Here is a 21,995-nt window from a genome sequence, read left to right on the forward strand (position 1 = left end):
TTTAACAATAGTCATTTTTTTGATTTCAATAAATACAGAGGCTAGATAATAGTATGTAAGTAAATTGTTGAGTTTGTTTCTAATTTGCTACTTGTTGTGTATGCTCTATCGTGTTATTTTTCGCTTAGTTTATGAGTTAGAACAACATACTTGTCATAATATATATAATATTTAGTTCTGATAAAATGATACTCGTCCCTAATCAAACAATTATTTTAACATAGATATATAACTTTTTTGATATTACCAATACATTTTGTTTCGTGTTTAAATTTTTAGAGATCAAAATAAAGTGAAGATAACAGGCATCTCGAGAACACCTGTTTAGTCTATGGTTTCCGCGCCATTTGCCGCCCATTCAGCCATACGCGCGATTTTCGAATTTCGAATCTTTGCAAATGGCGCCATTCGCGTCAAGTCGTCTTATAAACGGCGGGTCACTGCCAAAACCGGCATGGATATAAACACGATAAGAAGTATTTTCTTTTTCGAGGGACTGGAAAAAAGTAACTTTGAAGCATGCGGGTTAAACAAACTCGCTGACCGTGGCCGAAAGTAACAAGCGAAAAAAAGCATTAAGACGTCAGTATTTTCTGTAATTCTTTTTCGGTTCATGGCGGGCGGGCGCTAATCCTTCTTTTGTTCTTACGCTAAACCCGCATTCATTCGGTGTTTGGCAGCTCTCGTACTGTAACTAAGCCACTTAAGGCTTACGGGTAGCGATTAGGGAGGCACTCGTATCGATAAATCGGAAAAACGGTTTTGATTTACACATTTCTCTGTAATCCACGTGATCAACGTCATGTTACCAATGAATTTCCAACTAACTTTTCTTTCGGTTATATTTTGTTAATTCTTTTTGTACTTATAAAACCTTTCCATGGTATTTAGCCGAAACTTTTTCGATTTCGCTTGGTGTGAAATTAAAAAAAATTTTTTTTGATAACCTAACTTGGAGGTTTAGTTTAATTGATCTAAAAATTTGTTACACACATAATTACATACCTAGAGTAGATCAAAAACTGAGTAGGTGAATTAATACTTTTGACAGTTTATAAAAATTTATATAATTATAACATATTTTCATGATTATATAATACTAGCTTTCCCGGTGAACTTCATGTCATTTTAAAACCTTCCCTGGAATTCTGCGAATATTTTAAGACTAAAATTGGCCCAATCCGTCCAGGCGTTTTCGAATTTTAGCGCGACTAACACATTTGAAAATCCATTTTTATATATATAGATTATGTACGATTTTTGAAAAATAGTGTTTTATCGATATATTTACTGGGAAGTGTTTTCCAACACTAGAGCAGCTTGACCAAGAGTTTTGCCAAATCAAGCGAGTGACTGCGCTCAGTCAGTTCGTCTCGAATTTCGCAGAGTAGTTTCATACTAGAATGTTTAGTTAGCGCTGACATTACTCTTCACTCTACCCGACATTAGTTAGGGAAAATGTTTAGCTCTATTGAAAGATTAAGTTTCCAATCAGAGTGACCATTTGTGACAGTTTCAGTTCAGAGCTGCCATTTTGATGGATTTGGATTAAAATTTTTAACAATTGCTGATAATGCTGACGATTTAGAGAAGCGGTGGTGGATTTACAAAGACTTTGGCACATTTGTAAGATTCCAAAATACGAATACATTTTAGATAATTAGATTTTAATATTTTAATTAAAATGAATAATGTGATGAGCTAATAATATATCACGATCAGTTGTTTGTTTGTCTATTAAGGTCCCTAATTTTTTAACCATCCAGTCCATTACAATAATAAACTATGAAATTTTAATTACAAAACCATGTGTTACGTTTATTTATATTTGGTGAACAGTCATAAATGTAATTTATCAAACAATAAACTACAAAATAATCCCAAAAAAAAGTTGTTACCCGCAATCTCTGTTCTTGCGTGGTCTGCGTAAATCTAAGTGCATACAAAGAGAAACCCCAAAGAGCTCGTTAAGTGCGAAATAAGTAACGCTTTGTCAGCCTCCTCGGTCACACGGACCAGACGGTCACCCATACCCCATACCCATAAATACAGATGGAAAAATGGCGGACCGTAGATGTAGTAGGTAACTAGGTACTGCTGTGGTACTTTTCGATACTGGGCCCGTACCACGAAACCGTTTTGAGACTCAAACAATCGTACTAGAATGTTGCGTCCTACTCAAACAAACGTGAAATGACGTTGTTAGAGCAGGACGTGGCAGTGTCGTCCGATTGTTTGACTCAAAACCGTTTCGTGGTACGGGCCCTGTTTACTTGATAACAGCAAATTGCGAAGATAATGAAGTGGGTAACTTACGATTTGAAAATGATCGTTTTTTGCATAAATGGAGGCTTTAGGACTGGGAAAATGATTAGAAGTCAAAAAATGAGAATTTTATGTATCAGCTGGCTAGCTGATATCTTGGCCAGATGATGAAATAGAGCAGAAACAAAGAAATAAATCCTAACATGAAACGGATCCATTTCATTTTTACATCTTCTTGTGTTAATCTTTATGGTCAAGATAAAATTTGACATAACATAACGCGGAAATTTATGACGAGTCATAAATAAAAGGCGGGAAATCACACGGGTTGTAAAATTGGTGGCCATTTTAAATGACCATAGATAAAGACGAAATCTTTGTTCCAAGTCCAGTTTCTGAGGTCAATACATCATAACAAATGCATATCTATCAAACAGTGTTGCTGATTAGTTAATTTTGACGATAGCCAATAATAAGCACAAGAAAACAGATAAACTTCTGTTAAAAATCTCACAAACTAGGCATTATTCTGTTCCGTTTTTCGCGACAAATGTTTTTATTACTGCTGCAAAATATTGATCATCCGGTTATTAATTTAACGTTGAAACAATATAGGAAAGAAAAGTCGAAAGAAAAAGATGTAGACCATATTTATGGTAAATACTACAGAAAAATGTTAATCGGTCATAAAACACGAACAAAACGGAGCACAAAATCTTCAGTCGAAGTTGTAAAGTGTGATTTAATTTATTACTTTCGTACCTTTGTACTATGCTATTTGTGGTAACAGCTGTTAGTGTCTGCCAATTGCCAACTGTCATTCAATTACTGTAATGTGTTTTGTAGTTTTTAGTTATTTTAAGTATCCAATTAGATGCGTATGGACTATGGAGTATAGTAATATACCCACAGGATGTGACAAAACTAAGTGATATTAATTATACTTCAGGATGTGTGTGTCTCTAATATGGAGTTCACTGTGAAAGTAGCAGCGCTGAAAGAACTTTTTTGTGCGATAACACCTTGTATACAGTGCCGCTCGGGCCCTTGCCCTGGATACAAAAGTGAAAAAAAATGTTGGTCTTTCAGCGCTGCTACTTTCACAGTGAACTCTCTACAAGGAACACGTACACACCCTAAAGTATTATCACTTATTTTTGTTACACGCTGTAAATTATTATTAAAGGTCCAAGTTGTCTAGACAAAGTCATGTGATTTCTCCAAAGTGCCATTAAGACAATCAGACGTCGTATAATTCGGGGTATTATTTTTATTATTAAAGAGGTAAAAGTCTAAAATATCTATCGTAATAATATTTAATTCTTTACGTAAATTCGGCGATAAAATTGTTATTTCGGTAATAAAGTGAATGCATTCATCATAGTCCTGTTTTATAGTTCCGTTAACTGCCGCGGCGCGGCGCTAGTGTCGATATTTTAGCGCCATTTTTATTGTATTTTTACGTGACAATGTCAGCATTGGTTTAACGCACTCGTTTCAATTTTATTGCGATTCCACACATGCGATTTGGATATTATTTCGTTAAATGTCGTAAAGACTCTAATATTCGGTTTACGATAACATTAATACTTAATCAAAATATGCGACAGATCTATGGCAAATAATTATTATCTGGTGTCCATTCTTAGAATTCATTGTAATCATAACTATTATACATCGTATTTTTTTTTGTAACTTTATTTTTAGTTACCAAAAATCGCGCTTTATTGATAAAAATGTTGACAGTTTAATTTCAAATTCCAGGTTCCGCGCGTGCCTCAAACTGGCCGACACATCAGTGTCCAACATGGTCGGGAAACTCTTCTTCAACATCGTCCAGACCAAGTGCTTCATACTGAAGCCTGTCAAGATGTGCACGCAGCGCTCCTGGTGGGGGAAATGCCTGAGGCGGGGGTACAAGAAGCAGGCCTACCTCAGAGATAATCTGCCATATTAAATTCCAATTTTGAATTTTGACAGTTGCTTTATAGTCTATGGTACTAGGTCTCTACGGGTGTGTTCTGAAATATAAGTCAGGGATCATGACGTCATTATCCGAAACCTCCGAAAATTATTGTACTGGTGTGGTACATTATAATATGTGATCCAACAAAACCATAATACATCAAGCACTGGCCAGTATTTTTTGGAACTGGCGGCGTGTCTATAGAGGTATACCCTAGTACTAGTAACAATATTATGAAAGTTCGACACTCTTTTGGGAGGATTGCATAAAAGAAGAGAGAAGAAGAAAGATAAAAGTTACGACTTTATAGATATTTAGGGTCTGTTGTCGCGGTTTCATATTGCGCGATAGAGACAAACTTCTGGATTATATGGTGTTCGTCACCCTTCTGACGAAAACAGGCCCCGAGTGAACTACAAAACGGTCTGATTGTAAAATTGCGAAGATTCATTCAAGACACAGTTTGAATTAATACATAATTAACAGATCTAAAGAAATAATAATTTAAATAATAAATTGCAAGGTTTACCTTAGGCGTAGGCTTATTTGAGAAAATATAATAAAGCGAGTAAGCTGTAATAATAATATCATGCAAGTATATAATGTGTTTTGTGTCACAAACCAGAGCTAACTTATTATATTTTCAAGTCTTTTGCCATAAAATAGTTTTTATATTGAGTCGTTATTTGAATCTTTTGTTTAGATATCTCTAACCAATGTGAATATTTTACCGTTTATTTAATGCCCGTTTTTGAGGTATTTTGAATCCAATCCAGTGCTAGATTATCTACTACTGGAAAAAGTAATCCAGGATTATAATAATGTACACCCGAAATTACCATTCATCATTGCTCTGCTCAAATTTTTTGAACATTGAATAGGTATACTTAATAAAAAATCTAGTTTTATCGTATATAAAATAATAGCAAAATTAAATAACAAACATTGTATTTATATTACAGTCTGTGTCTGTCTACCTCTGACAGGAGCATAAAGTTAATATACCTAGCGAAATAGAGCAACAATCTTAGCTGTCAAACGAAACCGAAATTGATTTACGTCTGTGTGTGAAAATTTGTTTACGTTTATACCTAAACAAGCATATTTCTGGTTAAATTGTCAACGTGCCGATAAATGCCGACTGGACGTCAAAAAGATGAAAAAAATTGGTTCTGCTGTCATGCATCACACGTCTCTTTTTACCACGCAGTGTTACTTATAGTGACATCTCGCTTGCTCAGGCCTTTGTTTCTCTATTTCGCTAGGTATATTAACTTTATGGACAGGAGTGACAGGACCTGTATAATTATTGTCATAGGTCACGCACAATTTTAAGATCGCTTGGGGAAACTGGTGGGGCGATGGGGTATATAACATCTACCAATAGCGAGCGATAACAATCAACATGTCACCGTCTGATAGCGATCGCAAAATATGTACGCGGCCTACACTATGAGAATAATTTAACCATGAGCGGACAACCTATTTCATCTTCCTAATATTTTAGATTAAGGATTTTAGTATTTAAACTGAGCGAAGTTCCTCTATTTGACAATATTTGTCTAGATTGTGTATGTGTAGTATTAGAATAGGTAATTTGTACTTAATATATTGTATTTATAAGGTACAATTACTGGCATTAAGAATTCATACAGAAAGTCCTAATATTGGTATTCATTAGTATAAATTACATTAAAATAATTGGCCAAGTGCGAGTCGGACTCGTGCACTAAGGGTTCCGTTATCCGTATCATTATAGAGCAAAATCAGGCTAAAAATTGTGTTTTTTGTATGGGAGCCCCCCTTAATTTTATTTTATTTTAATATTATTATTAAATATTAAAGTACACATATACAACTTAGGTCTTTGTGAAAAATTCAAGTACCTACCTGTTGCCATTATTTATCAATAATATATTATCATAGTATATTATCATATACTTAGAGCAAAAAAGGCCAAAAAAAATCACGTTTGTTGTATGGGAGCCCGCCTGAAATATTCATTTTATTTTGCTTTTAGTATTAATTGTTGTTATAGCGGCAACAGATATACATAATCTGTGAAAATTTCAAGTCTCTAGCTATTAACGTTCTTGAGTTACGGCCTGACAAGACGGACAGACAAAGAATTAAGAAGTCTTAGTAATATGGTCCCGTTTTTACCCTTTGGGTACGGAACACTAAAAATGAAGTTGCTATTTGCTTATATTAGAATGACTGCCAACAATGGGGTAGATTTATAATGTATTTATTTTCAAAAGTCGGAAAATGGATTGAACCTCTAATAATTCCTGGCTATGAATAATTTACTTATCATCAATTATCATAATATTATTAATAATGCAATGTTTTAATATCCATGGCAGTATACAGCATTTTTGTACTATTAACGCCATCTATGAAATGGTTTGTTAAACGTTTTTAAAACTTTGAAGCATAAATTTTTTCTATACTTACTTTCTTTCAATTTCAATTTTCAAATTGTGAATTTATATTGGTTAAAGTCATATTGTCTCAAATATTTTAAAAGTATTGTAGTTACATGAAGGATCTGAATTCTGAGTTAGAAAGAATAGCTTTAGGTTATTGTATACTCAAAAGTTGGCACCGATCAATTGATCCCTTATAATGTAGCATTTTTTTAGTTGGTACAAGACATTGCTGTTAAAATTAAGTAAGTAGATATTGGCTGATAAAGTAGAATAGAAACATACTTCAAAATGTAAACATTTGCCATTTTACTAATAGAAGTCAGTTAAGGACGCTATCACATTTTTTCACAAATATCAGCGATTTTCAGGTACCATTTTAAAGAATTAGGAGTCAAACTGCGAGGATATTTTGGTTTCAAATGAAAGATAATATATTCATCTCCAGGTCTACGCCATAAAAATTTTATAGTCGCATACAAAATTTTCACATTCAACCATTAAGAAAAATAAGAAACTCTCTCAAATTTCTTCATACATTTTCGCCCTATCAAGAAAGCGGCGAGCGTCGTAACCGCCACTGTACAAGGCGCGCTGATAATGAATGTTATTTTAATGTCCTTAACGTCGATATTCGTATTGACCTGCTAATTTTTGTAATAATTTTAGTGATAGCATCCTTAAAAATGATTTACATAGCAAAAAAACTACACAAGGTCTGATCTTTGTCTAGCATGTTGAATAAGTAAAATGTTAGACAAAGACACAACAATCTGAACAAGAGTAAGTACCTTAAAAACTTGTAATATCTTCATTAGTAAGAATGTAAGTATTGAGAACATAATAATTCTGCTATAATCATAAGTTTTATTCAGGTGGAGAGACATAGCTCTAAATTATTTCAGTTTAAGAACATGAAATGTGCCAGATTTTTTAAAATAAAATAAAAAATAATAAAAAAAACCCACTTAGCCTCATGTGTACATATCATAAATATTTTATTTACAGATTTTATTGTATATTAATTCAATAAATATTAGTTATGTGTAAATGCTCTTAAATTATTGAGTGAAAATAAATTTAGTTTGTTATTATTTTTAGCAATATTCCGCGAAAACAACTTCCACCTTTAAGTAAATGAGTGAGTGTACGCATAGACATGCGTACAGCACCTCCCTCCTCCCACACTGCCTATGCGTACACTCGCATGCAAGAACTTGCAAACACCACCACCACACAAGCAATAATGTTGGCAAATCCGTGCAAGGCCCCTCACCACCATGCAGGTTGAAAACCTCGACGCGCGTTTCGCCCCAACACCGGAGCATCCTCAGGATGTGGACTCTACGAACAACGTCCGTTAAGTGCCGCCAACGGCCAAAACACCGCCTTTTATACACTATCGAGCCCCGCTACTATCCCCACTACCCCCACTACTCTCACTAGTACCCCCGAACATATTTATAAGCGGTGACGTAGTCAAGCAAGTTTGGTCATTCAACAATGCAAATCTGTTATTTTTCTTTTCTTTTATGATCTCTAATTGTTCCAACACGCTCAGCCGAAAGCCTTTATCGCATTTATGTAAAACTTTATAGGAATGGCCATCGGGCACAGTATGATTACTATCTAAAAGATGTTTAGCAAAATGTGACTTATCAGGATGACCATTTCTATAAGCCGCGATATGTTCTTTATACCGAGTCTCGAAGCTGCGTCCAGTTTGACCCACGTATACACTATCGCATTCAGGACAATCGATCTTATAGACACCGGATTGATATTTTTTATCAATCTGGTCTTTATTATGACACAAATGATGTTTTAAAGTATTATTTGTCCTGAATGCGACATGCATATCGTTGCTTTTCATTATTTTGGATAAGCGTGCAGATACCTCTCCCATGTAGGTCAAACTGGACTTATATCTAACTATCTCTTTATCAATAGGACCTGCGTACAAAAACTTAACCAGTTCTTTCTTGTTTTTATTTTTCAAAATATTATTAATGATTTTTGGACTATATCCGTTGGATATCGCAATTTGGAAAATAATATTAAGCTCATTTTGATAATTATCTTTACTAAGAGGGATTGATAATAATCTATGAACGTAACTATGAAAGGCCGCGAGTTTGTGTTGCCAAGGATGACATGACGATGCATGAATAGTAGTATTAGTATATGTCGGCTTGCGAAAGATTCCAAAACTGTGTTTATTATTAACTCTAGTAATAGATAAATCGAGAAAATGTAGAGTGTTATTATCTTCACATTCTAATTTGAATTTAATTTTAATATGTTTTTTTATGGACGATTTTGAACAAAGAAATATCGTCGTTAATAAAAGTATTTTATATTACTTTAGATATGTAGATGATTGTTTTCTTTGTTGGACGGGTACACAGAGACAACTGGACGTATTTGTAAAAGAACTAAATAAAAAACATATTAAAATTAAATTCAAATTAGAATGTGAAGATAATAACACTCTACATTTTCTCGATTTATCTATTACTAGAGTTAATAATAAACACAGTTTTGGAATCTTTCGCAAGCCGACATATACTAATACTACTATTCATGCATCGTCATGTCATCCTTGGCAACACAAACTCGCGGCCTTTCATAGTTACGTTCATAGATTATTATCAATCCCTCTTAGTAAAGATAATTATCAAAATGAGCTTAATATTATTTTCCAAATTGCGATATCCAACGGATATAGTCCAAAAATCATTAATAATATTTTGAAAAATAAAAACAAGAAAGAACTGGTTAAGTTTTTGTACGCAGGTCCTATTGATAAAGAGATAGTTAGATATAAGTCCAGTTTGACCTACATGGGAGAGGTATCTGCACGCTTATCCAAAATAATGAAAAGCAACGATATGCATGTCGCATTCAGGACAAATAATACTTTAAAACATCATTTGTGTCATAATAAAGACCAGATTGATAAAAAATATCAATCCGGTGTCTATAAGATCGATTGTCCTGAATGCGATAGTGTATACGTGGGTCAAACTGGACGCAGCTTCGAGACTCGGTATAAAGAACATATCGCGGCTTATAGAAATGGTCATCCTGATAAGTCACATTTTGCTAAACATCTTTTAGATAGTAATCATACTGTGCCCGATGGCCATTCCTATAAAGTTTTACATAAATGCGATAAAGGCTTTCGGCTGAGCGTGTTGGAACAATTAGAGATCATAAAAGAAAAGAAAAATAACAGATTTGCATTGTTGAATGACCAAACTTGCTTGACTACGTCACCGCTTATAAATATGTTCGGGGGTACTAGTGAGAGTAGTGGGGGTAGTGGGGATAGTAGCGGGGCTCGATAGTGTATAAAAGGCGGTGTTTTGGCCGTTGGCGGCACTTAACGGACGTTGTTCGTAGAGTCCACATCCTGAGGATGCTCCGGTGTTGGGGCGAAACGCGCGTCGAGGTTTTCAACCTGCATGGTGGTGAGGGGCCTTGCACGGATTTGCCAACATTATTGCTTGTGTGGTGGTGGTGTTTGCAAGTTCTTGCATGCGAGTGTACGCATAGGCAGTGTGGGAGGAGGGAGGTGCTGTACGCATGTCTATGCGTACACTCACTCATTTACTTAAAGGTGGAAGTTGTTTTCGCGGAATATTGCTAAAAATAATAACAAACTAAATTTAAACTATGGATTTCCGCAAAGTAACGCCTGATTCCATTAACGAGTGAAAATAAAATAACTATTGTAAATATTATTCTGGTTTTATTATTGTAATAATACTTTTAATATTATGTGGTTTCAATTATGTATAATATTAAAATATTATGTAAGTATAGTAATAAAATTATTATTATAATATCTTAGATTATGGCTATGTTTATGCAAAGATTTTTAAAATGACATCTCATGATTCTAGTAGGTATGGAAATCTTTTTTGTCTGGTGAGAAATTAACTGATGTCACAACCTTTTCTTTACATTTTTTAAACTACAGTCTAGGTTGTTGCCATAAATTAGAATATGAACAAAGTCAAAGACTGAATATTCTGGAAGACTCCACTGCAGGCTTCCCAGCTTACAGATAAGTAAAAATATAATCAAAAAATATCTTAACTGTTTAAGTAGCGTCTTGCTCCTGTAAATCATCAGCTGGAACAGGTATTCGGATGTGTTGCTCTGATTGCAACAAAACTTGCTGCAGTGATTGCACTTGTTGCACATTGTGCTGCACCTGCTGCACCTGCTTAGTGTAACATTGCACCTGCTGCATATTTTGTTGCGCCGGTTGCGTATCATATTGCCCCTGCTGCGCATTTTTTTGCACTCGTTGCACATCACATTGCAGTTGTTGCACATCACATTGCAGTTTTTGCACATCACATTGCACCGGTTGCGCCTCACATTGCACATTTTGTACATCACATTGCAGCTGTTGCTGTTGGGAATGCTTGGCGCGGATGTGTCGCACGAGCGCGCGCGGGCGGGTGTAACGCGCGGGGCAGAGCGGGCACGGCTGCGGCTGCGGCGCGTGCGCGGAACTCACATGCTCCGCTAAAGTCTCCTTGTAACCGAACCGTTTGCCGCATATTGTACACTGTAAGGTTACAAATTTAAAAACCATAACATTTACATTTTAAGCGCAAAACTGTCGCAGCAGCTGTAGCGCCGCTGCTCTGCGGTTTTTGACCACAAGTCCATTATAATCTATTCAAAACATTTCGTTTTTGCACTGCTTCGCTGGACGCAAAATTCGAGGCACACGCCTAGAGCTAAGAAGTAAGAGGTCAACCCTTTCGAAAGATCTACATACTATACTGATTTTACCCTTATTTTATGAGAAAAGTACAAAGTGAAAATTTAACTAAGGATACTGAATTACCATTACCTCATGCTGCTTGATGCCGAGGTGTCGGCGACGGTGTGCTCGCAGATTGGAGCTGGAGACGCAGCGCTGCGGGCACACGTCACAGCTGTACGGCCTCTCGCCAGTGTGCTTCCTGTAGTAACACATGTAGTAGAACATGGCCTTCATAATGAAGGCTGTAGAATTTATAATGTACTAGTTGTTGCCCGCTACTTCGTCCCCGTCAACAAAATGTGATAACAAAGATAATAAAAAAGAAAAGAAAAGTCCCCTTTTTGGGGTTTCTTTATAAAAAAAGTGAAATATATACTCCTCCTTTTCGGAAGTCGGTTAAAAAGTAGCCTAAGTAGCCTACATCAGCTATGTGCCTAAAAAGTCCCGTCAAAATCGCTCCAGTCATTTCAGAGATTAGCCAGAACAAACAGAGAGACAGACATACAGACAAAAATTGTAAAAAAATTTGTTTTAATGTCTGTACCCTATATACATTCATATTATGCATGTAGTAAAAAACTGTTCTTTCAATATTACAAACAGATACTCCAATTTTATTTATATCATGTATGGATGTATAGATGAGCCCAGTTCTCAGGGCCGGATTTATATATATTATGAGCATAAGCCACTTTAATTTTGCCGCCCCATGTACGAACTCTGCCGCCATCCTAGGACGCTGCCGCCCCCCTAGGACTCCATAGCATGCTGCCGCCCATAGGCCATGGCCTATACTGCCTTTACATAAATCCAGAGCTGTTGTATAATATAGTATGTCTATCTGTCTGTTACTATTAACACTTGACCTACCCACAATTCTGATTAGATTTGGTATGGAGACCTAGTTTTGGGTAAGATCATAAAATAGTTGTTAGAACAAACCCCATTATTATTAGTACTAATTTTAATGTTACGTCATGCGCAATAAAGAAGTAAAAAATCAGTTTATGTTGTAATACAAAATCAATTTATTATTAGTGTCTAAACACACTAAATCGCCGAAAAATCGCAGCCGAACTTCGGCGTGATTACGCCTGCAATGCGTTACATACGTATACAATATAACGCGACGTAATTTCGGCATGGTGTGTCAACAGTAATTTAAATTACATTGCAGGCGTAATCATGCCGAACTTCGGCCGCGTTTTTTTGTCCTAAAGTGTTTAGACACTTATGCAAAAGGTATGTTACCTTATGTGAACAACTAGTGAAGACCTCTGGTTGGTTCGGAAGTTGCAGTGCGGACAGACATGCTGCTTGTCTCCCGTATGGGTGAGTTTATGTTTGTGTAGGTAGTCCTGGCGTGTAAATACCCGACCACATTTCTGAAATTTATTAATGCAAATAAACATTAATATTCACATCTTGTCCATAAAGATTCAGCGACCTACGCGACCAAAGCTGCAAAGCGGGAGTGTCTGCAACGCAGGACGTTCGCATGGGCAGACCGGGAATAATAGACGGTTTCGCACCGTAGTCGCGCCGGTGTGCACACCAGTTATGCATTGCAGACGCTCCCATCCCGCGTCCTACTCGCGTCCCGCATTACTGACGTGTATGTTTGGGTGAAGCCTTAAGATGAGAGACTGTTTTTTTTATATTTTGCATAGATTTTCGATTTAAGTTGTCAAAACACAGATTACTTTTGACTTTGACTTGTAAATGTATAATTTTTACATATCTATTGCAAAGTTTATAAACATTATAAATAGTGCTATTAATTAACCAGTTCTCACTTTAAGCATGGAGCATCTACTGTAAAAGCATGGCTTTTATTCCACTATAAATGCCACCTACGTCACTTTAAAAACAGCTGACAATACAACTTATTTACTTACATTTAAAAAAGAAGTTATTATATTTAAAACAAACAAAGAGAATAAGCGACCGAACCTCACAAACAAAGTTCTTCTTTCCCACACCATGTTCAAGAATGTGTTTGTTTAACTCATCTTTACTTTTAAACAGTTTGAAGCAATGTTTACACTTAAATATGTCTTCGGGCAAGTCTACAGATACATTATCTCTGTGGTCCCTCATGTGGGTCTCATAATGTCGACGACTCGGGAGAAACCTTCCGCAGGAGGCACATTTGTACCCATCAGTGAGACCCTTGCAAAAATGATGCTCGTGACTGAGACGGGCTTTGCGATTTTTGAACATCTTCTCGCAACCAAAACATTTGAACAAGCCATTTTCTATTCCATGGTGTTCTGAGTTATGTTTTATGAAGTTGCTGGCGTCTTCTAAATCTTTTCTACAGATGTTACAGTAGGTTGGTGTTCTTTTATATCGGTTAATTTTTATGCGATTTTTAGGTTTAATATCGTCATCTGTGCTATCGGAATTTGGTTCAGCGCTTTCAAATTCAGTAAACAATTTATGTTCCTCTTCATTTGGTATGGTTTCTGATTTTACTACCGATGATTCGAGGTACATTTGCACAATCTCTTGTAGCTTCTTATCGGTTTCTTGGCAAACAACTTTAAAGACATAAAACTTTTCGACTTGCTGGCAACAATACGCGCACAATTTCTTCGGAAACAAATCCTCGGAAATCTCAATTTCCAAGCACTGCTTAATTTTATCAGCTAAGTTTGTGACAGATGTGTTCTTTAAATTTTTGTTAAATAAATCTGTTATAGCATTTTTATTCCAGCACAATCTGCACACGTCCGCTTGCTGAAAGTATTCATAGTTGTAAGCTATATTGTGGTCTTTCTTAATTAGGGACTCTGAAGTCATTTGAAAATAGTTTTAAAACTTATTATGAAGTCTCCAAAATAATGATGGATGTAATTTAAACTCATAAAACAGCAGATTTCACGGGTTCTCCTTTTGTTTACAAAATATAAATTTAATTACAAATGATAGTGACATTGACACATGACATCAATTTTTTTTTATTTTAATTCACACGGGCCCGGGGCCACAAGTACGACAGTATATTATAAGTTTATGGCCACAAGTATGTTGTGCAGCATTATAATTTATAATATTATATTGTGCTTGGTCTTGGTGCCAATTACCACTGGCATGGCCGCAACAAAAATTTTTCAGGGATAGAAAATTCTAAAAAATAACGATCCTCAAAATTATCGATGTAAAACTTGGTACTACTAATTTAAATTCTGTGGTAAAACTTAATTTTAATGCAGCTCACTGCTCATGATAAGAATAAAAAAATAGTATTTTGTTATAGACTTTAGAAATTAGATCTATTTCGAGAAATTCAGGTATTCAGGTATATAACCTGTCAAGAAAGTGAAGAAATAAAAAAGTTGCAACATCGTAGTGTCATTCCTTTCAAATCAATCCAAGATAAAACGGATAATACTACGATGTTGCCACTTTTTAATTTCTTCACTTTCTTGACAGACTTATACTTATATATATGTACTAGCTGTTGCCCGCGACTTCGTCCGCGTCAACATCCATTACTAAATACTAATATTATAAATGCGAAAGTGTGTCTGTCTGTCTGTCCGTCTGTCTGTCTATCTGTCTGTCTGTTACCTCTACACGCCCAAACCACTGAAACCGATTTTGCTGAAATTTGGTATGGTTGTACTTTGGTCTTTGAGTCCCGGGAAAGGACATAGGATACTTTTTGTCCCGAAAAAATGTATTGTTCCAGCGCGATAAACGTGTTTTGGCGCAACGCGCGGAGTTGCGGGCGTCATCTAGTAGTATAATAACAAAGATGGATAGTCCGCTAACAAATATGAAAAAAGTATATTTTACTTTTACCTCCTCCTTTTTGGAAGTCGGTTAAAAAGTAGCCTAAGTAATAAGTTACACCTTACTGCATCAGCTATCTACCAAAAAAAGTCCCGGCAAAATAGCTCCAGCCGTTTCAGAGATTAGCCGGAACAAACAGACAGACAGTACCGTATATAGATTCATATGCATGTAGTAAAAAACAGTTCTTTCAGTATTACAAACAGACTCCAATTTTATTTATACGTACTTAAGTACTTAATCGATAATTTTATGTGAAAATCTACTCATTTTAGAAGGTTTTACACCTAATAAAATGTAAAATTGTATGTTAAATTGTTTGAATACATTCAGAAAATTACGAATGTATTCCTACACTTATTGCCGCACTCAGAGTAAAATAAAAAATAAAAATTGTTTTATTTCTGAATAAATTTGAATCAAATATTTTCAGAATGTTGAACTACATGTTGCCTACCACCGGTACATATAAGCCCCATACATTATCTGTCAAACTCTTCATTAAATTGAAGGTTAATCATAATTAAATGTCTCTGAGTACGGCGGTAAGAGTTCAGATTCTAGTATTCAATAGCAGGACTTTTTTGTACAATGTCCAGCCAAGCTGGGTGCTTTGTCCGGCTTTTCGGTTTAGCGATCTGGTAACCCTATGTGTGCCTGTAGGCTGTATCTTGTTATCTTGAATAAAATAACAATATAATATGCAACAAGTAATATTATGCCCTGTACTATTATTTCAGTAAGGCCATTAAACTTATTATCGTTAAAGTAAAATTGCAAAGAGGATTACGATAAACAGAAACAGTTTTTAACAAACTTTATTTGAAGCAAAATAAAGCAATAATCTTTAAACTTATAAACTAAGACTTATACATTACAAATAAAACATTTATTATCCCAGTTGGGCTCCCTTGTTGCAGAATTTTCAATTAAAGAGCCAAAACAAATACATTTTTCATTAATATGGCAAATAATAAGGCTGAAAATCATTAAGTGCAACATATTTATAACTTTCTGGGCTTAGCTGTCCTTAACTTATGCAATATTACAAATTATCAAACTTTAAAAAGGTCTGGAATTCTTGACTAAGTAGTAGTTCCTTTGTTATGGGTTGTTTTTAACCCATCAACTCCCAAACGGCACCCAGGTGCCACATAACAATTGAATATCTATTGTGTCTGCCATTCCCACGATCGAGGTATTAATATGTAAATATTTTATTTTGTGATTTATACTACAATCACAAAAACAGTGAGGTATACTCTGCAACTGATTATATCATCTGGTTATTCTAAAGGCATTGGCCACATGATTCTAGTCCAACTCATCTGTTTATTCCTCTTCCCGCTCCTGGTCTTTGTCCTTCTTCTTCTTCTTTTTCTTTTCCTTACGGGGCGCTTCAGCATCCTCTACCGCTGCGTCTACTGTTGTATCAGCTTCGGCGATACTTTCACTGTCCTTCTTTTTCTTCTTCTTTTTCTTTTCTGACTTTTGTTCTACTGAGTTATTGGGATCATCCTCATTGGCTATGCTCGCCGTTCTCTTTCTGCTCTCCTCCTGTGTGCCATTCTCCGTCTCCTTAACTTCTGTTTTTTTGTAATCCACATAGCTGTTCAGCCACTCAGATGGTGTGTTCTCATTGGGTTTTCCGTGTTTGTCTAATTTTCCCTGCTGGATGAGCATTTTCTTGTGAGATGCTTTGGGACCCAAGCCCCATTTTCTGGGGTAGGTGTCTCTTTCCATTATAACTCTCTTTAGTTTGGCTGCTACTCCGTGGTCACAGGATGCCATGGTCGATGTGGTCATTAGAGCGATGGCCAGAGCTACAGCCTCACCCTTAGTGGTCACTATAACAATCTCCTGGTCAACTTCAATACCATCCTCGTAACGTAGAATACCAGGTAGAAGAACTTTGGCTCCATAGCACACAGCATTCACTGCACTGTCCTTAATGAATATCCTCTTGTGGGCCACCAGGAGACCCTCCAGGGGCTTGATGACTCTCCTCAGGTACGTCTCGTCTTTGTGGTTTTCGTACGCCCACTGGGCATCCAGAATATCATGCATAGTCACCATACCCTCCTTTTCACCCTGGATACCTGATCTCACTCTTCGGAGCTCAATCATTTGACCCCCGACTCCCAGCATGAGGCCCAAGTGTACGCACATGGTACGGATGTATGAGCCAGCCTCGCAGCTGACCCAGAATACTCCAATATTTCTCTCCTGGTCGTAGTCCAGGAGTTTGCTGTCGTAGACGGTGCGCACGCGAAGCTGACGCTTCACGGCCGATATGAGCGGGGGACGCTGGAAGAGAGCTCCTCTCAGTTTCTCCAGTCCTTGGGTAACCTTCTTGATGCTCTCGACGGCGGAGTGCAAATTGAAAACGGCGACATACTCCTTACCGGCGTTCTGCTGGGACTTGACCAGCCGAGTAGCTCGGTCTATGCATACGATGAGGCATCCCGTGACTTTGGGATCGAGGGTGCCGGAGTGCCCCGTCTTCTCCACCTTCAGGATCCTCTTGATCCATGACACGACCTCGTGGGAGCTGGGGTTGCTGGGCTTGTCGACGTTGATGAACCCGGCCTTGATGTACTCGGTGATGGGTCGCTTGAGTGGCGAGCTGCCAAAGGGCAGCGGCGTGTAGTGGTTCGTGCGCACGTTGAGACGGTCAAAGTTCTTCAGCAGGAGCGGCCAGTACGCCGTATCGAGCTTGGTGACGCTCTCCGATGGCTCTATTTTGAAATCACCGAGCTTTTGGAACGTGCCAAGCGACACCCCATCCTTATTTTTCTTCTTTTTTTTCTCCGAAAACACTTCGATGCCGGGTTGCTGAACTTCAGTCATACTTTATAATAATTACGGGACGCTAACACTTATAATGCCTGTCACACTTTTAAATCGGGTCAAAATAAGTTTCCCAATAATACTACTGTTTATCACACATGTTTATAAAAATCAAACACGTGCACTGTGAGGTTAGCTTCCAAAATTTTTAGATGCTTCCATTTGTCATCTGACATATGTCATCCACATGTGACATGCGTCTGTTTTTGATAGTTGTGATTTTTTTCCAATGTGGGAAGTTTTAACTTTTAATATTTGCCAGCGATTTATTCGTGAGCGCAATTAAATCCCGTAGGAACTAGGAACTAAATATTAAAACGAAGCAGAAACGCTCCCGGCTCCCGCACATGTTATTATCCGTTGATAACTCGATACTCGATAATAACGCATGCGGTATTGCGATAATGCGTCCCGATTCCTTGAACACAGAGCTTGCGTTTTTATCGTCAGATATTTCTTACGAGAGAGCGCCGCGCCGCGCTGCGATGGCACTATTGTGTCTTTTCTCTCAGGTCAATGCAAGAAAATTGCGTTATTGCGATATACGTCGTATTTCCATTGCGGCGTTATTATCGCAGCGAGATCGCAGCAGTGTGTATGTCGCAGCCGACTGGTTTAAATAGCCGTTCAATCAAACGGCTAGCCCTTTGACTGAACAACGCCAAAACCTAAGCATTCTCTGTGAAAATACAAAGAAAAAAATACACCTTGACTACATGATACATCTATACTATACTTTATCTATGGTCATCCCTTTTTTCTGGATGGGGATGACACTACGATGTTGCCACTTTTTAATTTCTTCACTTTCTTGACAGACTGTACTGGCCGATTTACACGGGTGACTAAAGCCGCAGCACGGCGAAAATTGACCGTGTAAATGGCAATTCGACTACGCCGCATGCGGCTAAAGTCGCAAGCCCCAAAGTCGTGCGGCTAATGGCCGCATGCGGCTGGTGACTAAAATCGACCGTGCAAACGCTTAGTCGCAAGCGATCGCTTGCTGCGAATACTACTGTTGACTGGTGACTTGCCGGGTGACTAAAATCACCCGTGTAAATGGGGTGGCGATTCGACTGGTGACTTGCCGGGTGACTAAAGCGCTTATTCCACTTATCCTAGCTAGGATAAGTGGAATAAGCGCTTAAAATCGACCCGTTAGTCACCCGTGTAAATCGACCATAGTCCATAAGTTGACCAAACTACAAATTGGCCATCTTTGTAGTTTGTACTACAAACTACAAAGAGGGCCAATTATGTTAACCCATTGGCCATTTCTATGATGGACCAAAATATCTGAGGAGTGAGGAGGAGGAGACACAGAATAATAAAAATTAAAAAATAAAAATGTCATGTGAATGTCATCCACAGACTAAGAAGAGATATGTCATCCCCTGTTGTGAAGGGCGAAGACGGCGTGTAAATTGTTTATTTTTGTAAATTTCATTAATTTATACTAAATTCCCACACCATGGCTGGTGTTTTATTTGAAGATATATTTAATGTTAAGGATATGGACCCCGAAGGCAAGAAATTCGATCGAGTTAGCCGGCTACACTGTGAATCAGAATCCTTCAAAATGGATCTTATTTTGGACATCAATTCTTGGATCTATCCCATGGAATTGGGGGATAAGTTTAGATTAGTATTAGCTACAACGTTAAGAGAAAACGGTTATCCCGACGGTGGAGAATGGAATCCTCTAGAAACCGAGGGAAACCGAGCTGACAGTTTCGAATATGTTATGTACGGAAAGGTTTATAGGTTAGATTTTTGTTTACTTGCCTTACAAAAGTTTGCTGTTCTATTTTAAATTATTTTCCATATTATTGTATGATGATATTTGGCATACTTTGAAAATCGGAAAAGGATATAGAATAATTATTTAGGAGTAAAGAATTTCTGTGTATTTAATTAACAATGCTCATAATATATTTCATGTTTCTCATTGCATTTCAGGATAGACGGCGACGAAGCTGGAATGGAGCCGGCCACAAGATTATCCGCATATGTCTCATTCGGAGGACTCTTGATGAGGTTACAGGGAGACGCCAACAATTTACACGGTTTTGAAGTTGACCAGCATATGTATTTATTAATGAAGAAACTAGCTTTTTAAAATGTTCTAAAGTGATCCTTCTGTTATCATGGGCGCCAAGATTTGCTATAAACTCCCAAGTATTTGAATGTTACTGACGGCCATTCCCAATATTTGATCTATCTCTGGTTTTGCCCTACTAGAGATAGGAATAGCTCACAATTGACATAAAATATATGTCTCTAATGTCTAATCTGAGCTATTCCTATCTCTAGTAGGGCAAAACCAGAGATAGATCAAATATTGGGAACGGCCGTTAGTGGTTACTGTTTAGTACCATGGTAATACCTTGATTGCGGGTATCGCAGACACAAGCGATTATCAATTGTAATGCGGCAGCCGGGTGCCACTTGGGGATTGGGTTAAAATAATAATTACATAAATGATACATTCAAATCACCAGATATAAAAATATGTCCTTTGTAATGGGAGTAATAATGCTGCATAAATTCTATTCACCCTACAAACAGTGCCGTAAATAGGGCGGTGCCACTGGTGCCCAGGCACAGGGCGTAAACTCTGGGGGGGGCGCAAGAATGGCCAGACCAGGTAGACCCTTATTTTTTCGAATTGCACCCGATAAGTACTTCCCGCTGCCCCCCAGAGATGTTTTCCAATGTAGAAAAAAATATCCACAAATAACTTTCTCCTAATTGGAAGTCAGTTAAAAAACAAGAGTGCAGTTATATATGCTCGCACAGGGCGCAAAAAAGGCTATTTACGGCACTGCCTACAAAAGTTAGTAACATAACGCAACACACACTGATAGCTCTACTTATATTGTAACTAGTTATAAGTTTAAATAAAGTTTGTATAATAATTTACGTAACTTGTTTTTATTTGATATTACCAAACACTCAAATGTTACCATGTTACACATGCATTAGATAAAATAAGAATCTAGTGAAGACAAAAATAACTAGTTTATAGGTTTAAGATTCACGTCTTAGGTTTTTATAATAAAATAATAAATATAATAGTTAACCTTTCTGTAATAAAAAATTTACGATAAGTTGATTATAATGATTTTTATAAAAATTATTGCAACAAAATATATTAAAGCGCTATCTATGTATTTTAGTGCGCAACTGTGCGACAGTCGCGACATCTTGTGTTGAGTAGTGAGTAATTTGTTTTACAAAAATTTAATATAGATGGCGCTAATTACTTCTCAAATGTTGGGTTGCACTGGCAACTAACTTTAACTATAATTAGTAATTACCATGGAATTAATATAATATACTACGAATTCCATGATAATTACTGTAACTTTAACTACAATGCAAAATGTCAAATCTTTGGTTAAAGTTAAAAATGGACGCCATCAAGAGTCAAGACGCCATATTTAGTAAGGTTTTAAATGCACGTGGCGAAAAAAGGAAATAACGCTGTCATCATACAAAAACGCCATTTTTGACAGTTCTCCTTTACCAGCAGCACCCCCGCCCACGTTCATTTATAACCTTGTTGGACCAGCTGTCATCCGTCAACTTCTCCGGTCAAAGCTAAGGTTAAAGTTAAAGTTAAATTTAGCCTTAACTATAACCATAACTTTAACTTTAACCACGCGGCACGCCTCTGGTGCAACCCAACCTAAGACGAATCATTATTTTTCACATAAACTTATGTATATTATAAGTTTATGATTTTTCACAATTTATTGTCATATATTTTTTAAATATTCTAATATTGCGAGTTTAACTAATTTAATAAAATAAATTTAATTCATTTATATCAATATATCTTCCCGGGTCAGTAAACAGCTATTACGTGAAGTACCTGAGAATACACAGTATA

At 36.8% G+C, this 21,995-nt stretch overlaps 4 protein-coding genes across 6 annotated transcripts in view; 2 read left to right on the forward strand and 2 right to left on the reverse strand.

The window, feature by feature from the left end:
• Positions 1–5,268, forward strand: part of LOC121740301 — a 50,755-nt gene extending 45,487 nt beyond the window's left edge. For all 3 annotated transcript variants that reach the window (XM_042132972.1, XM_042132971.1, XM_042132970.1), the window contains one exon: positions 4,030–5,268. In XM_042132972.1, coding sequence (XP_041988906.1) covers positions 4,030–4,222 — 193 coding nt within the window. In that variant the 3' untranslated portion in view covers positions 4,223–5,268. The remainder of the gene's footprint in view (positions 1–4,029) is intronic.
• A 5,261-nt stretch (positions 5,269–10,529) lies between these two features.
• Positions 10,530–14,330, reverse strand: LOC121740299 (zinc finger protein 26-like). Its single transcript, XM_042132968.1, has 4 exons — positions 13,403–14,330; positions 12,701–12,834; positions 11,537–11,648; positions 10,530–11,245 (listed from the first exon to the last, which is right to left on the reverse strand). The coding sequence occupies exons 1-4, from the start codon at positions 14,252–14,254 to the stop codon at positions 10,769–10,771; spliced, it is 1,575 nt and encodes a 524-aa protein (XP_041988902.1). The 5' UTR covers positions 14,255–14,330; the 3' UTR covers positions 10,530–10,768.
• A 2,101-nt stretch (positions 14,331–16,431) lies between these two features.
• On the reverse strand, positions 16,432–18,267 carry LOC121740300 (H/ACA ribonucleoprotein complex subunit 4). Its single transcript, XM_042132969.1, has one exon. It carries the CDS (start codon positions 18,098–18,100, stop codon positions 16,583–16,585), a length of 1,518 nt encoding a protein of 505 aa, XP_041988903.1. The 5' UTR covers positions 18,101–18,267; the 3' UTR covers positions 16,432–16,582.
• Positions 18,268–19,501: 1,234 nt separating this feature from the next.
• Positions 19,502–20,290, forward strand: LOC121740302 (DNA-directed RNA polymerases I, II, and III subunit RPABC3). Its single transcript, XM_042132973.1, has 2 exons — positions 19,502–19,864; positions 20,060–20,290. Exons 1-2 carry the CDS (start codon positions 19,572–19,574, stop codon positions 20,217–20,219), a joined length of 453 nt encoding a protein of 150 aa, XP_041988907.1. The 5' UTR covers positions 19,502–19,571; the 3' UTR covers positions 20,220–20,290.
• The last annotated feature ends 1,705 nt before the right edge of the window (positions 20,291–21,995 follow it).

This window comes from Aricia agestis, chromosome 3 (genome assembly GCF_905147365.1).
Source record: "Aricia agestis chromosome 3, ilAriAges1.1, whole genome shotgun sequence".
In the NCBI taxonomy this organism is placed as follows: Eukaryota; Metazoa; Arthropoda; class Insecta; order Lepidoptera; family Lycaenidae; genus Aricia; species Aricia agestis.